Genomic DNA, 22,183 nt, shown 5'->3' with positions numbered 1-22,183 from the left:
ACTTATCCCGCCTAATAGCATTCTTCGTCCCATGGAGCCTTAGACCAACCTTGTGACCGATCCATACCTCTGTTGTAGCCTCGATAGGCCCTCTCCGTCTATACCAGCCGGGCCCTTTGGACCCCACGACTCGACTCGACTTGCTGCAGTCATCACCACCAACTGCTCCCTCCCACCTGCTCAACCTGACGTCGCGTCCGATTCCAGATTTGACATTTGGCCACCGGCGACTTGCGCCGTCCAGTGCGACTATCGGTGACGCATAACTATCTGTATTCTTTTCGGCCAGCATCTGCATTGCCGCGCTGTGTTTTATGATCGCCAACAAGTCACCCAGTGCGGGGCGACAAGATTGTCAACGGTCGGGTCAGAGCCGACTGCGCTGCTGCCACAAAAACAAACAACTCGATACCTACATACCTACGTGGTGACTGGCTCTTCCCGAGGCTGCTTTATTGGCAAGCAACGAAACCCTACGATCCCAGATCAATGCGACACGGCCGACTGCCTTAGAATAGACTTGTTTACGAAACCCGGCACACTGCTCGAGTCGAACTTGACTATACGGAGGAAGTGAAAGGACAACCGCGACCAGGACCAGGCGCCGTGCATTATCTTGTCCATTGACGAAAGGGCCTTTCTTCCACCGACGCGCCGCTGCGCGGCTTATTGTCCTTGTCTTAGTTGTTGAGCCAAAGCATTCCAAAAAAAGTCTTGGCTGAAAGCAATGTCTTTCCGAGGAGAACGCCGGTACGGCCATGTGCCCCCGGTTCAGTATCCTGTCGCAAACCAGGCGACCTCAGACCAGCCGCTCCCACTTCGACGGCAGAGTTTCAACAGCGGAGACGACTCGGCTCCATTCGAGACGACGGCCATCTCACGCCAGAGCTACCTGCCTCCGGTGAACACGAGAGGACTGGATGCAGACAATGAGCTCTTCATAACAAGCCCGACAGGAGCGAGCCGACCTGAGTATGGCTCAGCAGCCAACGTTGCCATGTCCGGATATCAACACCAATATGCTGCTCAAACACCGCCAACTCCATCGACGTATAACCCGCAAGCTTTTGTGGGACGTTCGCAATCGCAGAGCCTTGCGTACCATCCTCCCCCAGCATCGGCAACGCAGTACAGACCTCAGAGTGCCGCGCCCTACAGCCCGACAATGACCACGCCAACATATACACCGCAACCGTACAACCCTGCTGCTTATACAAATGCTCCATCTGTCACGTCTCCTCCTCCGCCTCCTCCGCAGAGGCAATCCGCCTATGGTGGGTATGCGAATTACCCCAGCCAGAGCTATGGATCGCCCTCCTCGGCGGTGAGCCAGTCGCCGTACTGGCAGGCGCAACCGACCTATGCTGCACCGACGGCCTCTGCCCAAGGGGCTACCACACCGACCTACCAATCCATGTATAACACGGCACCTACCAATACCTACGATGCTTCATATTCGCAGTACCCGGCACAAGCCACTTATGCCAACAGTACCAGCCCGCCCGCAACGACGCCTTACGCTCCAGGCAGCCCCTCGCAAGCTCCTTACCCGACCCATTCGCAGATTCCCGTCGGACCTAATTACTCAGCTAGTGATCCTCACTCGTTCTTGAACCGCCCCTCGAGATCAAGCTCTCAAGCATCGCTCCTTCCCTCTCCGTCCATACAGCAAGGCCAGACATCACCCGGGCTGCAAAGACACCCGACGAATGCGCCTTTGCCCAGCCGACCCATTGATGAAGCGTCAGAGAGTACGTCGTGGGGCGCGAATGGCCATTACTCTCGTCATGATTCGTCGGACCGCATTACCCAGGAGGACATCATGCAAGATATCGAAGCCGAACTAAGGGGCAGCCCTTCATCAAGACACCGACCCAGCCCCGTTGATCAGCGCGACGGCGCACTTCTTGAAAACGACCTGCGAGAACTCCGCCGCTTGACGTCTACTGCGAGTTATCACTCGACAGCGACTACCGTCAATAGCACTGACGATGTTTCGGGTGTCAACCGTTATTCCTCAAACGCATCGACGCTGAACCGAAACCGTTCCCAGAACCCATATACTATTCAAGAAAGTGGCGATGATGATGGTGATGAGAGCGACCCAGAGGCTGCCGCAGGCCTGTTGGCTATGCAGCAAGCCGAGGAGGATGATCGTCGTCTAAGCTCAGGCGTGGCGTTTCCTTACTTTAGCCAGCCTGAAGTCGCACTCCCGCAACTCCCTAACCTTGCCGAAGAGCCAAGTAGCGATAGCGACTATGCGACTCAAGGCCAAGACATTGGACTCTATGGCGGTGGCTACGCAGGCCATCTGGCATATGATGACAATCCTCAAGATGCCGAACCTGGCTACCCGAACGGCCAGTCCCTACCGACGCCCCGAAGCAACCACGCTTCGCAAAGGAGCCACGAGAGCAACAGGTTTCCCGCTTTCGAACAAGCTGAAACAGACTACAGCGGCACTGGTGGACTGCAGGCCCCTGTTGCGCACCGCCTAAGCTTCGACGAGGGTGATGAACGTGTTTCCCTTCATTCTCGGCAAAGCGGCAGTGAGTCACCGTACAAAGAAGATTATCCAGATATGTTCTATCACCCGGGTCTCTCGAGTCGGCCACTGCCAGCTATTCCGGCAGGCTCGGATAGCAGCTCAATGCTATCGCTCCAGTCTCCAAACCGGACTAATCATCAACATGGGTACTCGCTCAGCGTTGATGCTCGTCCTTACTCCGGGACTGACGCGCAGTATGGTCAGAATGTTCAACAGTTGCAAGTCGAGCGGTCCATCTCGTTGTCGAGTCACAGCACGTCACCTCAGGTGCAACCGCCAGCTAGATCTAGAACGGACGCCGAAAACCACAACAGACGGTTGAACAATGTTCGACAGCAACAACTAGCTGCTCAGCAGGGGCTCCCGTATGAGGGGTATGACACTGCGACGCCAAGTTCTGTTAATTACGACGTCATTACGTTGCCGAGTGGCAGGCGGAAGAAGTTTGTCCCCGAAAAGTTGACGGTCCTAGATACACAAACTTGCACCGAACCATGGGCTCTTACTGGCATATCAAAATGGATTCGTGAAGTGGCTGAAGGCGAACCCGACTTGAAGAGAAAGACGGTCGAGGACGGGCTCGTACGGTTGTTCTGCCTGAAGGTCCCGACAATGAATGTCGCGAACGCCGAGACGCTCAGTGCCAGCGTCGTCGATCGGATGATGGAAGCGGGAATCCTTATCCCCGAAGAAGAGTGGCTCAAGTTTGGTCAGGGCACTCTCACGGGTGTCCTCTGGCAATTGACTGGCGCCGGCTGCTACACGCCTAAGCTCCACGAGTTCGACTCTGAGGAAGAGACACACATTGTAACTTCCCGTTGTTACTCGTATTACTGTGGTCGTACGTTGAAGAAGGCCAACTTGGACGACATCTTCTCCGAAGGTGTCAAAAAGGTTGACTGGGCAACATATTACGGAATGACTTCTAAGAACACCGAAGGCAAGCACAAGAAGGAGATTGAGCGTCAAAATGTTCTTCATGAGCTTGTCACGAGCGAGGAGGAATACATGGACCAACTCGATGTGCTTCGTATGCTGTACCGGGACCAGCTTGTCTCGTCACAGCCACGCATCATCGCGGAGGGAAGAATCGACAAATTTGTCAATGCTGTCTTTGGCAAAGTTGATGGCATCATGCAGGTCAACAAAGAATATCTCCTTGCTCAGCTAAAGTACCGACAGAAGGAACAAGGGCCCTGGATCGTGGGGTACAGCGATATCTTTCGGGAATGGATTCGAAAGGCCAGGGCGGCGTACGTCGAGTACGCGCTTGCTTACCCCTATGCCCAATACCTGATCAGGAAAGAATCAGACAGGAACTTCATGTTCAGGCAGTTCTTGGATGCGAACCGCCAGAATCCTCGCTCGCGAAGACTAGATTGGGTCACTTTCTTGAAAGCTCCGATTACGCGGCTGCAAAGATACAACCTTCTGCTCAGCACGAGTCTGAAGAATATGCTGGGCGAAAGCGAGGAGAAGAATAACGTCATTGTAGCCATGGCCGAAATCAAAGCAGTCGCTTTGGAAGCCGACGCAAAGGTTGACGAGATGCAGAAAAAGGTAACAATGATTGAGCTAAATGCCATGCTCGTGCTGCGTCCTGGGTTCCATGCCGATCTGAACCTCGACCATCTCGGCCGAGAATTGATTTTCCAGGGCGATGTCCAGCGCATGGGCTCCAAAGGAGTGCGCTGGGTCGACACGCACGCTCTGCTCTTCGACCATTACCTCATTCTCTCCAAGCGTGTAACGTCCAAGGATGGACGCGGTGACCAGAAGTATGACGTTTCCAAAGAAGTAAGTATTTCCCCATGCGTCTGTTGAAAGCCCACAATTGCTAATAGGATCCAGCCGATTCCAATGCCCCTGCTGTTCCTCGAAAGCAGTCACGATGAGCCTATTTCGAAGCAAAAGGGAATCGCAACCCCGCTGACCAGGTCGACGAATTCGTCATCGGATGTTAAACTTAACAAAGTAGCGTCGAATGGTGAACGTCCCGACCTCCATCATGCTGCAACTACTGCCTCCCTTGGTTCGGCGGCTGCGGATGACAAGACTCTCTATCCCTTCAGAGTCAAGCACTTGGGCCATGATGTTTACACATTGTATGTCACTTCTGCAAAGAGTCGCTCAGACTGGTGTGACAAAATCATCGAAGCGAAGACCCGACACGCAAAAGCCTTACACGCACAGAATGCCGAGCCATTCCGTTTGCGAGTCATGGCCGACCGCGCTTTTGCATACGACGCAGTCTCCGGCATCGGCAAGTATGCCGGCGGCGTTCACATACGGGGTACGCCTCTGGACCGGGCAATACGTGAACTCGAGTCAACATTTGGACCTGGCCGAGGACCCCCACCGATCTCGCGGGCCGCTGTTCATTGTGCCACGGGCTTTTGGGCATATGGCAGGAATATGGTAGCAATCGGCACCGATGTGGGCGTGTGCGTGACAGAGGCCGGGGACCCCAGGAGTTGGTCAAAGGTAAGTAAGACCCCAAGGACATGTGACTCGTTGGATATTGTGCTAATGCCTTCTCCACAGACGGCCTCGATATCAAGGGTCACGCAAATTGCCGTGCTAGAAGAGTTCTCCGTCGTGCTGGTCTTGGCTGACCGCAACCTGATATCATATCCTTTGGATGTGATAGCGCCGCCTTCTAACTTCCCAGCGCCAGCAAATGACAACACGCGGCGCTCACCGCAACGACTGGCCAAGGATGTCTCGTTCTTTGCAACGGCCCGTATGAAGGATCGAATGCTGGTATTCTACAAGAAGAAAGAGGGCCTACACAGCACGTTCAAGGTGCTTGAGCCCGTCTTCCAGAAGTCGAGCGAGAAGAAGTCGCGTTTGTTTGGCGGGCGGAAAGCTGGCGGCTCTACAGAAACGTTCCGTGACTACGACGATTTCTACCTTCCGGTAGAATGCTATTCACTCAACATCTTCAACAACTACATTGCCATCTCGACCGCCAAGGGGTTCGAGCTCATGACGCTGGACAAGAAGGTGCCCATGAGCATTCCCGACGTCAAACAGCCGGCCATTGCGAACATTGCGAGTCGCATTCGAGACCAGCGGCCTCTGGGCATGTTCCGGCTGAACGACCAGGAGTACATCCTGGCGTTTGAAGACTGTGCCGTGTACATTGACAAGCACGGTGACGTTAGCCGCAGTGTCATTATGGAATACAGTGGAAAACAGAAGCGGGCTAAGGGCGCCACCATGTTTGGCCAATATCTAGTCCTGTTCAACGAAGACTACATCGAGGTGCGGAATGCCGAGAACGGCCGGCTACGGCAGATCATTGCTGGCCGCGACGTACGGGTGCTCGACTACGGAGTGCGGGGTCCCACGGGGGCTTCTACCACACGGCAGCCAACGGATACACGCCGCAAGGCGCTCCAGACAACGGGGTGGAATCGAAGGGCACGGTCAAGATCTGCATGGCCCATCCCGAGGTACCGGGTCAGCAGATCATACTGGAAATGCTCCTCAACAACGGGCACGCAGAGAAATGAGCAACGATGTGACGACTTTTCATGCCGGGTTCGCTGGGGACGAGACTACGGCGGATAGAGCACGCCATCAGGTAGTGGTACGAGAGGTTGGGTTGTAGGGAACAAGCGTAGGAAGCGAGTGAATGGATTCTTCGAATGCCATGACTGCCGGGATGACCGGACAAGACGGCTTTTTCTTCTTTTCTTTTCTTCTTCTTTTTCTTTCCTAGTCGTCGTGGATATCCGGCCCTACTGGCCACAATTGGTTTCTGTTAGGCTGTTCCATGGTAGATGGTTTGGACGGGCTGTCGCCATGATGATATAGAGCTGTCACGCACAGCCAGAGTGTTTCCGGGTTGAAGGAGGAGAGGGAACTCTTTGCCGGGTGTATAGGGAGTTGTGACATGCCCCATCCGGCTTGTCGTATGGGAATGACTGCAATGAGGTTGTCTCTGCCTATTCGTACATTATTGTTTACCGAGTACTACCAGATGTTCTGTGTCAATAGGAGCGTTCGGTCTCTTGATATCAAACATCATGTCGATAGCAACCAAGATCAGTCGTATCAGAAGTAGCGATGCCTTGTCCGTATGTTACAACATACATATACTGCCATGTCAGAGACTGGATATTTGTCGAGAAGATACATGAGCGTTGTCTATGAGCTACCGGATTTATAGAGTATCGAGTACCTATGCTGCACTGCACATCTGTATATTGGTTACCCAAGTAGGTATATGTAGCCACACATGGTGCCGTTAACCCCACCCCCGCAGAGTGATCCACTCCGTGTTTACATTCCCCTAGGTACTTTACTCATTGAATCTCGGGGAACCTGCACAGGTCCTCAGAAAAGCCGTCTATCGATCCCGTATCTCCCGCCGAAAGCAGCAACAGGTTCAAACCAGCCATGGCGAGTCTCTGGTCTTCGCTGTTGCGAGTCCTCCCACTCGTGACCCCACTCGCTTCTTCACCCCCGGCTGTCTCCCCGTCGGATGCCGCGACCGCGATAACCCACCCCCTCTCCTGGCTTCCCCATGGCGATCAACACCTGGGGCGGCCCCTTTACCATCGCCACCGACGCTGCCTATAAGTCCCTGCTTACTTCTTCTGTGACCAGCGGCAGCAGTGGCCGTAAGCCTACCAATAAGACGACGGCGGCCACACGCGCCACACGCGCCGTCGCCGCCCTCGACGCCGTGCAGCGAAGGCTGCGCCGCCTGCGAGGCCGCGCAGTGCGACGGCAGCGTGGGCTTCGGGGGCTCGCCCGACGAGCGGTGCGAGACGACGCTGGACGCGCTGCTGATGGACGGCGCCACGCTCAAGACGGGCGCCGTGGCGGCGCTGCGGCGGGTCCGCGACGCCGTCGGCGTCGCCCGCGCCGTCCTCGACCACACGTCGCACAGCCTGCTGGCGGGCGACCAGGCCACGGCCTTTGCGGTCGAGAACGGCTTCGTCGAGGAGGAGGGCGGCCTCGGCACCGCCGACTCGGCGCGGGCCTGTCGCGAGTGGCGCGAGCGCGATCGGTGCCAGCCCAACTACCGACTGGATGTCTCGCCTGACCCGAAGACGGCGTGCGGGCCGTATTCGCCTGCCTCCGGAGCGTCTGATGGAGAAGAGACGAAGAAGAGCAGTTTGCACCGCGATCAAGAGAACGGAAAAGTAGACAGCGCAGGCCCAAAAAATGAGCGGTACCAGGCAAGCCACGACACCATCTCCATGATCGCCCTCGACGGCGCAGGCGGCATGGCGGCCGGGACCTCGACCAACGGGGCGTCGCACAAGGTCCCCGGCCGAGTCGGCGACGGGCCGATCGCGGGCAGCGGGTCGTACGTGGACGGCGAGGTGGGCGGGTGCGGCGCGACGGGCGACGGCGACATCATGATGCGGTTCCTCCCCTGCTACCAGGCCGTCGAGAGCATGCGGCGGGGCCTGACGCCGGGCGAGGCGGCCGAAGACGCGGTCCGCCGCATGACGCGCCGCTATCCGGGGGTGGCGACGGGGCTCGTCGTCGTCAACGCCAAGGGCGAACACGCCGGGGCTGCCTCGGGCTGGACCTTCACCTATGCGTTTCGGGGCGGTGGCATGGAAGAAACGCAGGTCGTCACGGTGCCGCCCATCGATGGTGCTGAGGATTCTGTTGTGGAGATCTAAGGTTCCAAGGAAGCATATAGACACGGAGGTACTCTGGGCAAGTCGGGATATATTCTCTTAGAAACGGTATTGTCTTCTAGCCAACCGGACGCTTCGGTCTTCACAGCATAGCAATGGCCACGTGTATCTCTGCCCAGTAAGGGAGCAGACGACAAGACACAAAATCAGGACAAAGGGATCGGCCAGATTCAAGATGCCTTCTTGACCAAACAAATATCATCATTGAACTATCCTTCATCTCAGTGTCAAAAAAAGAAGTCCGATTTCCCACCGCAGACTACGACCGAAAGAGTCGGTGTCGTCCGGAGCATGTTCGCCAGGAATCCCCATCTCCGTTGATGGACAGTGCGGCCCGTGGCTTATCGTGAACACCATATATGTGTATTGTACATTAGCTTTTATGAATTTCATGCCTCCAACCACGTCAGGCCCGTGAAGAGAATTGTATATGCACATGAAGAGAGAAAAGAAAAAAAGTAGAGTAAAATAGGAGAGAAAAAGAGGCCGCCCCGGAAACTCCACACAGAAAACACATAAACGAAGCCTTGTGCGGTCGTACGTTCACCTTCTTTGGGGGATATCTGCTCGAACCAAGTAGAGAATCTCGCTCGTACATACCGCATCGATCGATCCCCGTGACCAAAGAAGCAGAATGTTGTCGTAAAATGTTGTCGGAGAAAAACAAAGTCCTCGCCATCAAAAGAGAGGGCATCAAGTATCATCATGATTGCTGCAATGTACCAAACAGTATGCAGGTGTCGTGCATCGTGTACGTACAAGCTCGTCGTCTTGTACACATGGCATTGCATCGACTTGTACAAAAGTCAAATTGATATCGCCATCTCGAAATTTTCAAAAAGCAATGGGAAGCCTCCCCCAAAAATTCGTCCTCATTCAACGTGCGTGTTCATCTTAGGAAGCGTGGTTTGCGCTGTTTGCGCCTCCTTGCTCTTCGGTGTCAAGACGCTTACGCCAGTCAGCCAGGCTGGCGCTGAGGCCGAGGCCGACCTCGTCGCTTTTCTTGGCAGGTGTCGTTTCGAAATCAAATGCATTAGACAACCGATAATTCTCGTTGGTCGCCTCCCATTTGGACCGCAGCTGGTCAAGCTCATCGGCCAAGTTGTCAAGAGCTGCGCTGTTTCGGGCATCTCCGAGACCACCGTACAAGCTCTCGGCCTCTGAGCTTTCCTGTCGAGAATGACCCAGCCCGTTCAGGTTCGGTGTATCCATAGGTACCTGCCGGCTTCGTCGACGATAGTTGTCCACCGAGTTCTCGACCTGGTCGAGCAGCAAACCGACCTTGTGTTCAGCATCCAGTGCACGCTTCTCGAGCTGCGCATATTCCTGCTGCACCTGCTCGAGATCCTTCTCCTTAGTCGTCAATCGTTCGACACTCTCGTCGGCCGTCCTCTTGGCCCTGTCGCGTTCCTGTTTGGTGCCCTCCAGTTCCCTTCGCACCTCCATAAGTTGCTGCTCAAGCTGTGCCGAGGACTGCTTGACTTGGCCTTCGAGCTGTTGGATCTTGGCCTCCAAAGCCGCACGCTGCGATTCCCAGTCTCCTGAGCCTGACCCCGAGCCTGCAGTTGCGTGGCCTTCCAGCGCCCTTTCTTCAAGTTCGATATTCTCCGTCTTGAGACGAGCGTTCTCCGTTTTGAATTTCGAGAGCTCCTCCTTCATGCGCTTCAGCATCTTCTCAGTGCCCTTCACATAGTGAACAGCTGACTGATAATCGCTCTCCAGTTGCTGTACCCTCTCGCGGTATGCAGTTTCGGCTTGCTGTGACTGAACCTCGAAGTTCTGCTTTGTCTCCTCGTGAGCAGCCCTAGCATCAGCCAGTTGTTGTTCCAGGCCTCTACTCGTCGGTGAATTATTCCGCGAGCTGAAGTTCTGTGCTCGGGCTACACCGGTAGGGCTGAGGCCTCGTTCGGCCAGAATATCCTTGAGAGTGCTATATTGTACCGTCATTGCGTTTGTTTCGAGCTGTTGGTTGGCCAGCTGGTGCTTGAGATCGGAGTTGTGAGCCTGTAGGGACTGCGTGTCCCTCATAGCAGCTTGAAGCTGTCTTCGGATGGTGACGCCTTCCCTGCTAGATTGCTCCTGGTAAGCCTCTAGACCGGCAATGCGCTCCTCAGCAGTACGAAGCTTGTCGGATGCGGCGTTGGCTTCCTGCTGGTACTTCCGTACCAGGTTGTTAGCAGCATTGATCTGCCCTTGAAGGGCGACGATGCGATCCGAGTCCGCTTGTTTCGACTTTGCACCGTCCTGCGAAACCTTATCCAGGCCAAAGATAACAGCTTCGCGGTGAACCTTGGCCTCCGCCGCATGTCGCTCCGCAAGCTCTTCGGCGTCACGAAGACGCTGAGTGATGGACACGAGCTCGCCTGTGCGGGCTTCGTGCTCAGCTTTGAGAGTGGTAAGTTTCGTCTCGAGCGCTTCCCGGTTTGCACGCTCTTCTTCAAGCTTTTTCTCGAAGTGGTTCCTCATATCGGCGGACGCTGTAAGTGCCTCGCGTAACGAATCGAGTGTGGATCCGCCTTCTTTGTCGCCGCTGGGGGAATCTTCAAACTTGGACTGCAAATCACTATGTTCAACACGCAACATTTCCATGGCCGCGACAGCCTCCGCTGCCGCAGTGGCTTGTTCTCGTGCCTCGCGTTGAGCATTGTGCAGTTCAGCCCGAAGGCTTCCCACTTCAAGCGACGTTTGCTGCTTATACGCCTCGAGATCTGTCATGCGCTTTTGTGCTGCGCCCGCAGTCTCGTCCGCAAGCTGTCGGGCTCTCTTTTCAGCCTCAAGGTCTGTGTTGGCTCGTTCAAGTTTGTTTTGCAGTCCTTTCTGAAGGTCAAGGGCTGCCGCAAGCTTCCGGCTCATTTCGGCATTTCGGTCACGAGAATCCGCATCGCGATCCTGATCCAGCTGTGGCGTGCTGGCTGTGCTGCCTGTTTGAGCCGCCACTCGTGCCTTCGCATAGACTGCTTCTTGTATAGCGGCGTCGCGCTGTCGCTCGGCCTCGGCAATCTGCTTGGCAGCGAGGATGGCTTGTTTGTCGACCGAGTTTTGGACGTTGGCAAGTTCCTGCTTCATCGCCAGAAGAGCCTCTATAAGTGGCCGGTCCTCCTCATCAAAGGTCTCGGCGCCACGCTTTTCTAGAGTGGGACTCATAGGGGTATTTGGGACGTAGCCAGACTTTCGAGCAAGCTCAAGCTCGGAGGCATACCAGGCATTGCGATTTCTCGTAACGTCAAGCTCCTTGAGTAAGGCCACCGTTTGAGAATTCCGGCCTGACGACCCTCTCCTAGACAGAGGGTTGCTCGTTTGACGCGTCGGCGGCGGAGGTGACGATGGCCTGGGCGCGGGCGCGGGTGCAGGTGCGGGTGCAGGTGCCTGGGTATTCTTAATGGTGGGTTCAGTGCTACTGTCTACTGAGCCCTGACCACGAGTCTGGCGGGTACTACCTGACCTGTTTCTACCAGCCTCAGTGACCGCGGTGCCAGGTTTGGAGGCTTGGCGATTTGGCTGTTGGTTGGGAGTACGTCGGCCGTTGGAAGCGACGGGGCTCTCTTCTGGGATGACATCACGTGAAATCGGCGACCCCGTCTGGTTGTTCGGTGATCCGGCAGCAGCTCTGATTGCATCTCGCTCGATGCGCTCAATGGAAGCATTTCTCGCACGACCACCAGACGACGTGGTGTTGACCGTGGGTCGGGGAGGTTGCCCTTGGGGAGGAGGTCCTTGTGGAGGCCCTCGATCGGGAGGTCCTGCAGCCCTGGGCAGTTTAGATGCGGCATTGGCTGCTGCTGCTGCCGCCGCCCCAGGCCCCATCGGTTGACCTCCATTGAAGCCTCTAGATGTCGGACTTCCGGGACCGTTCTCACGTGTGCGTCTTTCAACAGAAACCTCGCGTGATGTCGGAATTCGCGCAACGGCTTGAGGTGTTTCGCTGCCGCTAGGTCGTCGTGCTTGTTGCATCTTCTGCGTGTTGGATTGAATCTGGGCGTCGTTCGGGTAGCGAATTTTGGTGGTATCGAGGACATAAATAAGACTGAGATCATTCACAGCCGTCATCGTCGAGCTTGGCTCGCCTCCGACGACAACGATGCCCTTGCCCACGGTTGTCATGCTATGGCCCGATCGAGGTGAAGGCGAAGGGCCCATGTTTTGAAATGTATACCATCTTCGTGACGCAATGCGGAAAGCCGCCAAGTCGCCCAAATCAGCACCTTCCTCAGTCCGACCTCCGAAAACATACATAACGTCGTCGACCAGAGCTGCTGCGTGACCTTCGCGGGGGACAGGGATGTATCCAATGCAGTCCAATTGAGACCACTGATTGATTGCGGGATCGTAGCACCAGACGTCGTTGAACCATTGGAAACCATTTGTACCACCAAACAGGTATAGCTTATCGCCGTAAGTCACCATCGAGTGATTCGTCCTGGCAGGCGGGACCTTGCCTTTGGAAGGTGCAGTATCTGTATTCTCAATGAGCACCTCCCAGCGGTTGTTGGGAGCCTGTAGTTGGTTCAGGTCGAAAGCAGCGAGGTCGTTCATGAAGTAGCCCTCAACCTGGCCACCGAAGATGTAGATTTTCGATCCAAGGATATTCAGTGAATGACCGTAACGACCAGTAGGCCTGGGCCCTGCCGGCAAAGCCCTTGACCATTGCCTCGTTGCTTTTATATATGGTTAGCCCGATTCTATCAAACCCTTATGGGTCAAGAATTTATGTAGCACATGGAAACCTACAGGTGTTGAGAAGATAGAGAGTCTCATCCAGCAAGTCCGTTTCATCGACCTTGGTGTCTCCGCCATACACGATGAAGGCATTTCCGACTAGGAGAGATGCGTGTCCCACTCGAGGGCCTGGGCCCTCTGCCGTTGTCGCCAAGGGGTAGCATGAAAGGCTGCCCCCAGCCTCTATCAGCCACAAGTCACCCTTGACTGTAGAGCTGTTGATCAGGCCGCCCATCACATAGATGTCGCCTTCCTTCGAGGAGACCGAATTGACAGCGGCGCCATATCGTGGGAAAGGACTCGGTATCGAAGAGGTGAAGTTCATCCGCCGTTGGGACCAGGGGTACAGCGATGCATTGTTGCTAGGCGACGAGGGCGAATTGCGGAACTGGAAGAATTAGTCTGCGATTCGCAGGTTAAAGGCGACATTGGGCAAGGGGGTTCTTACGGGCAAATCGCTAGATTGTTGCGACGAGGGCGGCGATTGCGGTTGTTGTTCGGCGGCAGCACGACGAGCAGCATACTTTTCGGGGTCCTGCAATGGGCTGTTGTCGTTGTCGATCGAGTTCAAACTGCCGGTTGGGGTGGATCGCGCGGCCTTCTCGTCTTTGGCTACACGGCCTGCGGCGCTTTGCAGCGAAGAGGCTGAAGGCGGCCCATCTCGACTTTGAAGGGCTCTGTCCTGACTCTTCTTGGACTTGAATAGAAACGCCATGGCGAGTCAGAGGCAGGGCCTCCCAAGGCAACCGCTGACCTAGTGTGATTGACAGATCGATAGACTGCCAGATGTTGGGGGAGTTGGGATAGTTGCGACAGGAGGCAGGTCGACAAGAGTTCGGGAGGCCTGAGTGGATGAGGTTGCGATGGTGGACGTTGGGATCGCGAAGCCTCAGACGGGTTCCCCAGAAAGAATCGAACGTCTCACGACTCAAGGCCAACTTGATGATGGGCGCAAGAAACAAAGAAAAGATGCGATGAGGAGGTTGAACTGTCGTCGCGAGGTGGGTCGGGTGTCGAGATGGCTGGGAATTTCATTGAGGTTGGCTCATCAGTCGACCCTGGCCCCCATAAAAAAGTGCTGGAGCAACAGGAGAGAAGGAGACGAGGGATGCTAGCAAGTTGGTGGTGCTTTTGGGGGGGGGTTTACTTGAAAAAGCAGGTAGTCAGGGTGGGTGGGTTGATGAAGATGGCGAGCAAGGCGTCCTCTAGCCGTTTGGGCGAAACAGTCAGCTCGCTACTCGCGAGCAAGCAATGATGGCGGTGGTTCTTCTACTTCTCGTTATTTTCTTTTTTACTGATGAACCTGTTCCCTTGGTATATCCGACCGACAGTATTCAGAATGAAAAAGATCAGACGAAAGCAAAAAGATGAAGAAAAAAAAGGATAACGGTTGGCTGCCGCTCCGCAAAGGCAAGGCAAGGGACAGGACAGACGGGACAGGACAGGACAGGACAGGACAGGACAGGAGACCGCTCGCACAGGTAAAAGTACATAGGTAGGTAGTAGAATTCAGTTGGAAACAAGCCTGCCCAGGCCAGCGGGTAGTAGGGGTGACGGTGACTTGGGTAGTGGATGATTTGCGATTGCGCTGCTGCAGCGGCAGTATGACCCGGGTCGAAACGGGGAGGTTTAGTGTCCTCCTCCCAATACAAGTATCCTCACTTCCTGCAATTCAGGTATGAACATGGACGTGCACGGTACTATGTGGGTAAATTGCCGACACCCCCCAATATCCAAAATGGATCATATACACCATCATGACCACCATGACCACCACGGCCACCACGGCCACCACCAACATCCTGGAACTAAAAGAATTACCTGGTCAAATTTCTTCTTTTTCTTCTTTTCTCTCGCAAGTGCGAATGGGCCCTCTGGCAATGATGATCTGCGGCTGCTTGGTGCAATCTTCTGGCCTTTCCAGAAGCACGGCGCCCAGACTGCGCAGCAGCAAGGGGAGAAAACCTCGTGCTGGAGAGTTTCCGGGATGTTGGCATGATGTAATTTCACCTACTCGTCGCTGTTGGCTGTATGTGGTAGTTGCTACTATTACATATGTACGTACGTAGGTATGTAAGTATGTAGGCTCTTCCCTTTTTTCTTCTCATCGGCGTAGTGTACCTCGCCTCCATGGACAAGCCCAGGAGAGAACTCTTTGGACGGTAGGTAAGCAGCCAGGCGGAAGTTAAGCAAATTGGTGGGTGAGGCTTGACACTTCGCGATCTTCATCTTCCAGTCAATCACCGTTGACATGAACGATGGGGAGATTTGGATGAGGAAGGTTCACCCTTAGACCTCCAGGGCAAGGCGCCAAGTGGCTTCCAGGGGTTCTTCCCTTAGCACGCATTAGCTCTGTAAGGCACCCTGGTCGGCTAATAGGAAGGGCCTTCAGGCCAGTGAGAGAGCGGAGTGGAGCAGAGAGCAAATGGGGCTGCAGCTCTGTGATGCACGACACTGCACAGTCTGCACTGCCGGCGGCCAGCCGACCAGCCAGCGCGTTGTGTGTGTGTGTGTGTTCCGTTCCTATTTACCCCCTTCATCAAATCCCACCGTCCATCCAGCTACTATTATGGGAAAGTGGAGTATCTGGTCGGCCTCTCTGGACACATATCTCCCAAACACCAACACTACCTGCTGTTCTCTGAATAGAATAAGGATTATGTAGGTCGATGTAAAAAGGGGGTACTGAACCAATTGATGGACAAATATGCTTCTGCCCAGAATATCCATAGATACACCATCAATGTTTTTATATAAAACATATTTACTTGCCATACATACCTATGTACTCATCGCAAAGTAGATGGTAGGGAGGCAAGTAAGTCTGTACATAAGTACTTAGTAGGTAGACAGACAGCGCACCAGATGCACATGTCTAGCTGTGCTCATTCAGTTACGCTGTTAGTGGAGACACGTATGGATAGGAGTGTATCTGCCGTCTGCTTGAGAGCGGACCTAGGCGACCTCATTTTGGGCCAGGTACATGCACGCCTGCTGCAGGTAACGGTAGGTAATTAATTGATGCAGCAGCATCAGCATCAGCAGCAGCAGCAGCAGCAGCAGCAGCAGCAGCTGGCAATGAGGCGGCGGCTCGTGGCAAATGGGGATTATCGAAAGGTCGCTTGCAGGCGAAGAATTGACTTCGACAGCCTGGGGAGAAGAAAGCCAATCTGGCAGTTGTGAAACTAGGTGTTTTCCAGAACACACTTGACATTAGCAAAATGGGACTGTGCAGCTTGCGAAACCCACCTACGCATGCTGCTTTGACATGTGGTGTCTCGTTTGCGAAGCAGGCAGAAAGACGATATGCGAAGCAGAACCTAATGCAGGTTGGGAGGTATCAACTGTTTCTGCCAGCTCATGTCTGGTCTGTATTAATTAGGCCGCCCAAAAAGCAAAGACGAAATCGTGCAAACCCCTGGGCACATCAATGTCAGTATGATTCAGAAGAGAACGTGGCCGCCCTCTCCCACGTATGCAGGAACACCACAAGCAACGGAGAGCTGTGTTTCGCATGGGACCCGAACATGGGATTGATTGCCCATGGCTTGGTGTTGGTGTACTGTGGTTATGTACGTTCCCGGTTAGGGGACTCGGCAGCCGGGGCGCCATGCACGAATCAGGACTCGATCGAGCTGGTCACCATGACTAGGGCTCTAGGAGAATTTGGCCGCCGTCCACGCGCCGCCAGCTAAAGCATCCATCGCCTGATGACGCCGTTTTGGTGAACCCGGGATGTTGTGTTGCGCCCATCGGCTCGTTTCAAAAAGTCTATCTCCGACTGCTTCCCCGCCAATCAACACCGGCTTAGAGGAATACAGCCTTGCTTTGGCCTTCTCGTATTGTCTTTCCTGTCATTACGGGCGGCGGGGCCTCTGCCTCAAGCCATATGCGATCGCTCTCCACTCGAGACTTATTGGCCCTTGGTAAGACTACTGTACCATATTACAGCTATAACAAAGATTGGGCAATTCCATCCAAGAGATCTGAGACCCAGCCCGTCAGACTTTTTCTGCGATGCACGCCGGCATTTGCGGGGGCCCCCAAGACAGCACGGCAATAGCCTAGCCTAACCTAGCATTGGCCGTCCGAGAATCATGGTTTCCCTCGGTCCGCGCTTATGTTATGGCACGGCGCCAGACTTTGACGAAGCCTCACCGGCGAACAATTCGACACTCTTCAAGATGCTTCTTCCATGCCCACGCCGAAATGCAAGCCAGAGCCTACTCTCGCTAGGTAGGTCTCTGGCCAAAATATGCTTGTTGACGATCAGCTATCCCAGATCCGGCAGGCCTGTAGGACCTGCAGGGCCTGTGTCATCCGATCGAAGCCAGCCTTCATCTTGCCATATCGGTCATGATCCAGATGCGCCCAGCCGTGGTGCCGGTACCGCTCCGCGGCAATGCCACTCTACTCTCTGCACGTTGCCCTCCAAGCTATCTGTAATGTACGGAGTCTTGTGTTCAGGGCCACCGAAGCAACAGTTGGTCAAGTTGATGCCTTCCGTCCCACTCACAATCCGGGCCTTGGGGATGCCGTTCGTGCCCACCACGAAGACGGATCCCAGACTCGGATGGCAAATGAACAAGTTGCCCTCTTCATCCAAGGCCAACCCATCGGGCCCAGCGTTGCCGAAAGACTGGAAGAAGACGCCTGCTTTCGTCGTCGTGCCATTTGCGTGAAGCGGCAGACGCCAAATCTGGTTCGACCTCGTCATGGCCACAAACAAGAATTTCTCGTCCGGAGATAGGACGAGGTCGTTGGGCGAGATGCCGTTGTCGACAAGTGTGTCGAGCCTTCCGTCGGGTGAAAGCCGATAAACCTTTCCTGTTTGGTCGGTCATGCCAGTCTGTCCCTGATCCGTGAAGTATAGGTTTCCCTTTGAACCTACAACTAGATCGTTTGGGCCCTTGAAGCGCTCGAGGTTCTTCCACGTAAGGTGTGGTTTAATCTCTCTTGTCGCTGGATCGAATGAGAGAATGCCCTGATCGTAGTCATCTCAGCTCTGCCCAAATACGCACGCATGAGTACTGTTCAGATTACCAATTACCTGCTTATAGTCGGCCACAAGAAGCTTTCCGTCTGCTGCGTCGACAAGGCCGTTCGGTTCACCGTCCCATTTGCACATGACAGCGACATTGTTGTCCGTGTCGATGCATAGGATTCTTCCATGGGGAATATCAACCACATACAAGTTCCCATTCGAGTCCGCCACAGGTCCTTCCAGGAAGATATGCTGGAACTTACGAGCAAAGCCGCCCCGCCACTCAGTCTTGGTCGACGCATCGTATATTGTCTGGTATTCGCAAGTACAGCTCAGCCGTGATGACAGGGGGCACAGGGTAAACATTCATGATGCCTATGAACTTTTGCCGGATTACCCTCAGTGTTGTTTCTTCTTTCTTTTCCGGATTTCTCTTGCATGGAATATATACTTCATAGTCTATTACCGCGGCCCGATGCCGCCCTGTCCTTGGTAGGAGTCCCGGCATTTCCCACGATACCCGAATCCCCCAGAATTACGGGAAGCTAGTCAGTGAAACAAAAACATCGGACGAAGTAGCATTGCGGGGTCCCCGTCTTTCGATCGGACCTTGGCCGACTTGCAATCGCAATACTCGAGTCCACCCATTAACGTTATACAGTTAATTGATGCCTAGATTCCCCACACAACGACAACTCGGGCGGGGTTCGATTACTGGACATTGTGCAGGATCCAACTGGACATATTTGTATTCTCAGCTGCTGGTCATGTCATGTGTGTTTGTGCTCGCAAATACTCCAATACATCCTCATACGTTGTTGTTGCAGCTGCGGTTTCGCTTCATGTTGCCCGTCAGCAACATGTGTAAGCGGCTCACAAGCTCAGGATGCCGGAGGAAGGCAGTGTACACGCCCTCCTGCCCGCGTGCCAGCGGTGCAAGCTGCGGAAGATCAAGTGCGACCGCCAGGCCCCGAAGTGTTCGGGCTGCACCAAGTCGAAAGCTGCCTGCATCGTTGTTGACCCGGTGATCTCGGAGCGGTACCCCCGGGATTTCATTCATCGACTTGAGGTGCGTACGCAAGAACTGCAGGCCAAGGTCGCTGCTGCTGCCGCAGTGACCACGGCGACGACGTCTATATCCGAAGGTAGCCATACTGCAGGGGGCGCCGGAGACTCCAATACAGAAGAGCCGGGCCCGGTAGCTGCCGCCGAGCGGACGCCCAGCAACCAGGCGTTAGATTCTCCAGCTGCGTCTCGCGGCTTCGTTGGCGACGGAAGTGGGTTGAGGTGAAATAAAGCGACCACAATGAGATACACGGTGAACTGACACTGCCCTCTACAGTTCCTTACGCTTCATCTTTCAGGATTCACGATGGCGCGTCTACGAGCCCCAGATAATGCAACTGTTGGCGGAGAGGCCCCAGATACCGGAACTGACGATCTCCTTGAACACACAGCCAACGCTTGACGAGGCTACCGCACTCCTGGATAACTAGTAAGTCTACCCTGCTTCGTTGCACTATTGTTGAGAGTTCGGGCAGATTTGACGTTTAGAGAAATCAAGCTTTGCGCGGTTTCATATTCACCATACTTTCCTTCTTCGCCAGGATGTGTTGGGCATTTTCAACCGCATCTACAATGGGACACCCCCGCAACCGCCGTCAGCCCAAGATGTCTTCCCACTCTTCACGGTCTTTTCAATCAGCGCTGTTACACGCTATCGAAGGGTAGGTATTCCTTCTTGCACTTGCACGCTATCCCCGGCTGCTCCCGAGGCAAGCATCGGACGACTTAATGTTCATTCAAGTTTCACTGGCCCCCAGTCCACAGTGATTTAGTCATCTTGATCATTGGCTAACAGCTGCACAGGGAGATAGCTCTGAGCATCCTTACGGCTACTACCTGGCTGCCCAGGAGTACGTTGGTAATATCCCGCTGATTGGCAGTGCGGACGCTATCCAGATCCTTCTTTTGGTATGCCGTTTCGGCATGTACCACCACATCGGCACATCCCTTTAGGAGATCTCCCAGTTCTGTATGCGGCAATGCGTCGAGCAGAATCTTCATGCCCGGCCCCGGCTTGGGTCCAACCTGCTCAAGGAGCAACACCAGCGCCGCAGTTTCTGGGAATACTACGTTTCCGATCGCTATTCCTCAGGCGTCCTCGGCAGACAATTTGCTATATCGGAGAAGGACATCAGCGTTGAGCTGCCTATAGATGCCGCGGACGAAACTATCACGGATGCCATGCTGACAGGGACTGCTTTGTCTGACGTACCCCTTAATGCGGATGGAAGACCGACGGAGCTCTCGGTCTTCGTGTTCTGCATACGCCTCCGGAGAATCACCTCACGGATCCACTCAGCGTTTTATAGCGGACGCGGCCTGAGTCCCATCGACGGTGACGCGATCCCCTCTTCTCAGGTCTCGTCGGGTCACGTCTACGTGTTGCTCTACCAGTTCCTGGGCGAACTCGAGACATGGCGGCGGGACGCACCCACATTTCCGGAGCTCCGGTCGCTCTACGAGCGGACCGAGTGGTACGACTTCTCCTTGAGAAGGACAAGTTGCTCCACGTGCGCGGCGCCATCCATACCGCGCCACGCCGCCACCATGACCTGCCACCCGATGACCTGCTAGTCATGTGCCTCGGGTGCGCGACGCGCATCATCGAGCTGTACGATGGGATGGCGCGCAGCCGCTACATCACCTGGACGCGCGGGTACTTCCAGGTCATCTTCGCCGCGGGGCTGTCCATTATCTATTGCGTCTCGTTGGGCCTGCACCACCGGGGCGATGACGCGGCGGCAACCAAGACGCGGCGGACCCTGCAGCTTTGCAACGACATCTTGGTCGCGTTCAAGAAAGAAATGCCAGTTGCCGGACGGTTCGCTGTCGTCTTCAGCATCCTCAAGGACCACTTCTTGCGGGACCCGGGGTCTTCATTGGTCGGACCGGCCTCTGGAGCGGTTGGTGGTCCATCGCACGCGATCAATAACCATACAAGTAACTTGCAGCAGTTTCTAGTTAGCGGTGACGGTCCTATGACCAAGAACCCCTCCGTAGCTATACATGCTGAATTGGGAGTCTGAACGGTTGCATCAAGTTGGCAGCAGTAGCAAGGGGGTGATGGGTGTTCGTTCATGATGCCAGCGGGCCATAATGCCTTTGATCCTGTACGAGCGGATAGCATGGCATATGGCGAAGGCATCGGGTCCGGGGCAGATCGTGACCTGCTTGGGGCATGGCCAATTCTGATGGACGAGATGATGGAGCATCTCGAGGCTGGCTTGGGGGAGTTCGCTTGGGGAACTCATGGGATGGATGGATTTGTTTGGGATAATCTGTACTGAGGTACAAATGATCTGCTTAGCGGCAGCTATCTAAGATGCCAAATCTGACGAACCTTGCACATACGACCATATCCTGCTGAATGCTAGGGATCCCGTCCGCTCTCCCATATATAAGCAGCAGAGAGACTTCTTGTCTGTGGGATAGCGGACGCGCCGCGTGTTGGCGGGGGGCCGCGTACGGGCCTCGAGCCACCGAGACGGTGCCCGAACGGTGCTTCCGGGCTTCCGGGCCCCACGCCTGTAGATTGGTTGGTCATGTTTTTTGCAGTCATCGGGTTGGTAGCAATCAGCAGTGAATTTCGCGATGGGATTGCAACGGGATCAAGGATAATGCCAAGTGGTATAGATATCAGACTATGCAACGTTTGGCAGGGGCGCAGAAACGATTGACAAGTACGGAGTATACTCTACTGAATATATATTCAGTCAGGAATGAATACCCGAAATTTTGCGTTCACATTCGTCCCGTCCTACGGGCTCTTTCTCTATCACGACCTGATCGCCCAATGTCGGATGGAAAGACTTCCGAAAGGGGCAGGAAAAGGCTTTGGTGACGCTCGGGCTCTAGAAAATTGTCTACGAGCCAAGAGAGGTCATCCCGCTCGCGACTCCGGCCACGCCATCTAAATACAGGCTTAATGGGCAGCCCGGGTATTCTCGGGGCCGGCCGAATTCTCGCGGAAGCCGAGGTATTCATTCCACAAGAACTTTCGCTACTAGCCCCTGTAGAGATACCATGCTTTCCGTATCGTACTGGTAGGGAACAAGCCCGCTCCCAGCGTTCTCTGATTGCGCCTGGAGGATGATCCGAATGGATATACTGCTCACGCGTCACCAGATCTGGATACTCCTCTTGAGGAGTGGCAGTAAACGCTTGCCACATCCAGTCATTCGGTGTTCGGCACGCTCCTAG

General features: G+C 54.8%; 5 protein-coding genes across 5 annotated transcripts; 3 read left to right on the top strand and 2 right to left on the bottom strand.

Annotated features, from left to right (window-relative positions):
• Window positions 1-727: 727 nt before the first annotated feature.
• Window positions 728-6,066, top strand: PG986_013362 (uncharacterized protein; the record flags this gene model as incomplete). The annotated part of the gene is made up of 4 exons (XM_066849584.1): window positions 728-4,345; window positions 4,400-5,032; window positions 5,093-5,894; window positions 5,924-6,066. The coding sequence occupies 4 exons, from the start codon at window positions 728-730 to the stop codon at window positions 6,064-6,066; spliced, it is 5,196 nt and encodes a 1,731-aa protein (XP_066693727.1).
• A 1,016-nt stretch (window positions 6,067-7,082) lies between these two features.
• Window positions 7,083-8,199, top strand: PG986_013361 (uncharacterized protein; the record flags this gene model as incomplete). The annotated part of the gene is made up of 2 exons (XM_066849583.1): window positions 7,083-7,179; window positions 7,256-8,199. The coding sequence occupies 2 exons, from the start codon at window positions 7,083-7,085 to the stop codon at window positions 8,197-8,199; spliced, it is 1,041 nt and encodes a 346-aa protein (XP_066693726.1).
• Window positions 8,200-9,111: 912 nt separating this feature from the next.
• On the bottom strand, window positions 9,112-13,648 carry PG986_013360 (kelch domain-containing protein; the record flags this gene model as incomplete). Its single annotated transcript, XM_066849582.1, has 3 exons — window positions 9,112-12,872; window positions 12,946-13,321; window positions 13,382-13,648. 3 exons carry the CDS (start codon window positions 13,646-13,648, stop codon window positions 9,112-9,114), a joined length of 4,404 nt encoding a protein of 1,467 aa, XP_066693725.1.
• Window positions 13,649-17,287: 3,639 nt separating this feature from the next.
• Window positions 17,288-18,761, bottom strand: PG986_013359 (calcium-dependent phosphotriesterase; the record flags this gene model as incomplete). The annotated part of the gene is made up of 3 exons (XM_066849581.1): window positions 17,288-17,917; window positions 17,984-18,229; window positions 18,732-18,761. The coding sequence occupies 3 exons, from the start codon at window positions 18,759-18,761 to the stop codon at window positions 17,288-17,290; spliced, it is 906 nt and encodes a 301-aa protein (XP_066693724.1).
• Window positions 18,762-18,803: 42 nt separating this feature from the next.
• Window positions 18,804-21,009, top strand: PG986_013358 (uncharacterized protein; the record flags this gene model as incomplete). The annotated part of the gene is made up of 6 exons (XM_066849580.1): window positions 18,804-19,204; window positions 19,260-19,412; window positions 19,482-19,644; window positions 19,787-19,891; window positions 19,937-20,318; window positions 20,378-21,009. 6 exons carry the CDS (start codon window positions 18,804-18,806, stop codon window positions 21,007-21,009), a joined length of 1,836 nt encoding a protein of 611 aa, XP_066693723.1.
• Window positions 21,010-22,183: the final 1,174 nt, after the last annotated feature.

The sequence above is a fragment of the Apiospora aurea genome (genome assembly GCF_038362705.1).
Source record: "Apiospora aurea strain CBS 24483 chromosome Unknown utg000009l_segment0_segment0, whole genome shotgun sequence".
NCBI lineage: Eukaryota > Fungi > Ascomycota > Sordariomycetes > Amphisphaeriales > Apiosporaceae > Apiospora > Apiospora aurea.
The sequence above is the reverse complement of the archived record's forward strand: the minus strand, read 5'-3'. Positions and strand labels throughout refer to the sequence as shown.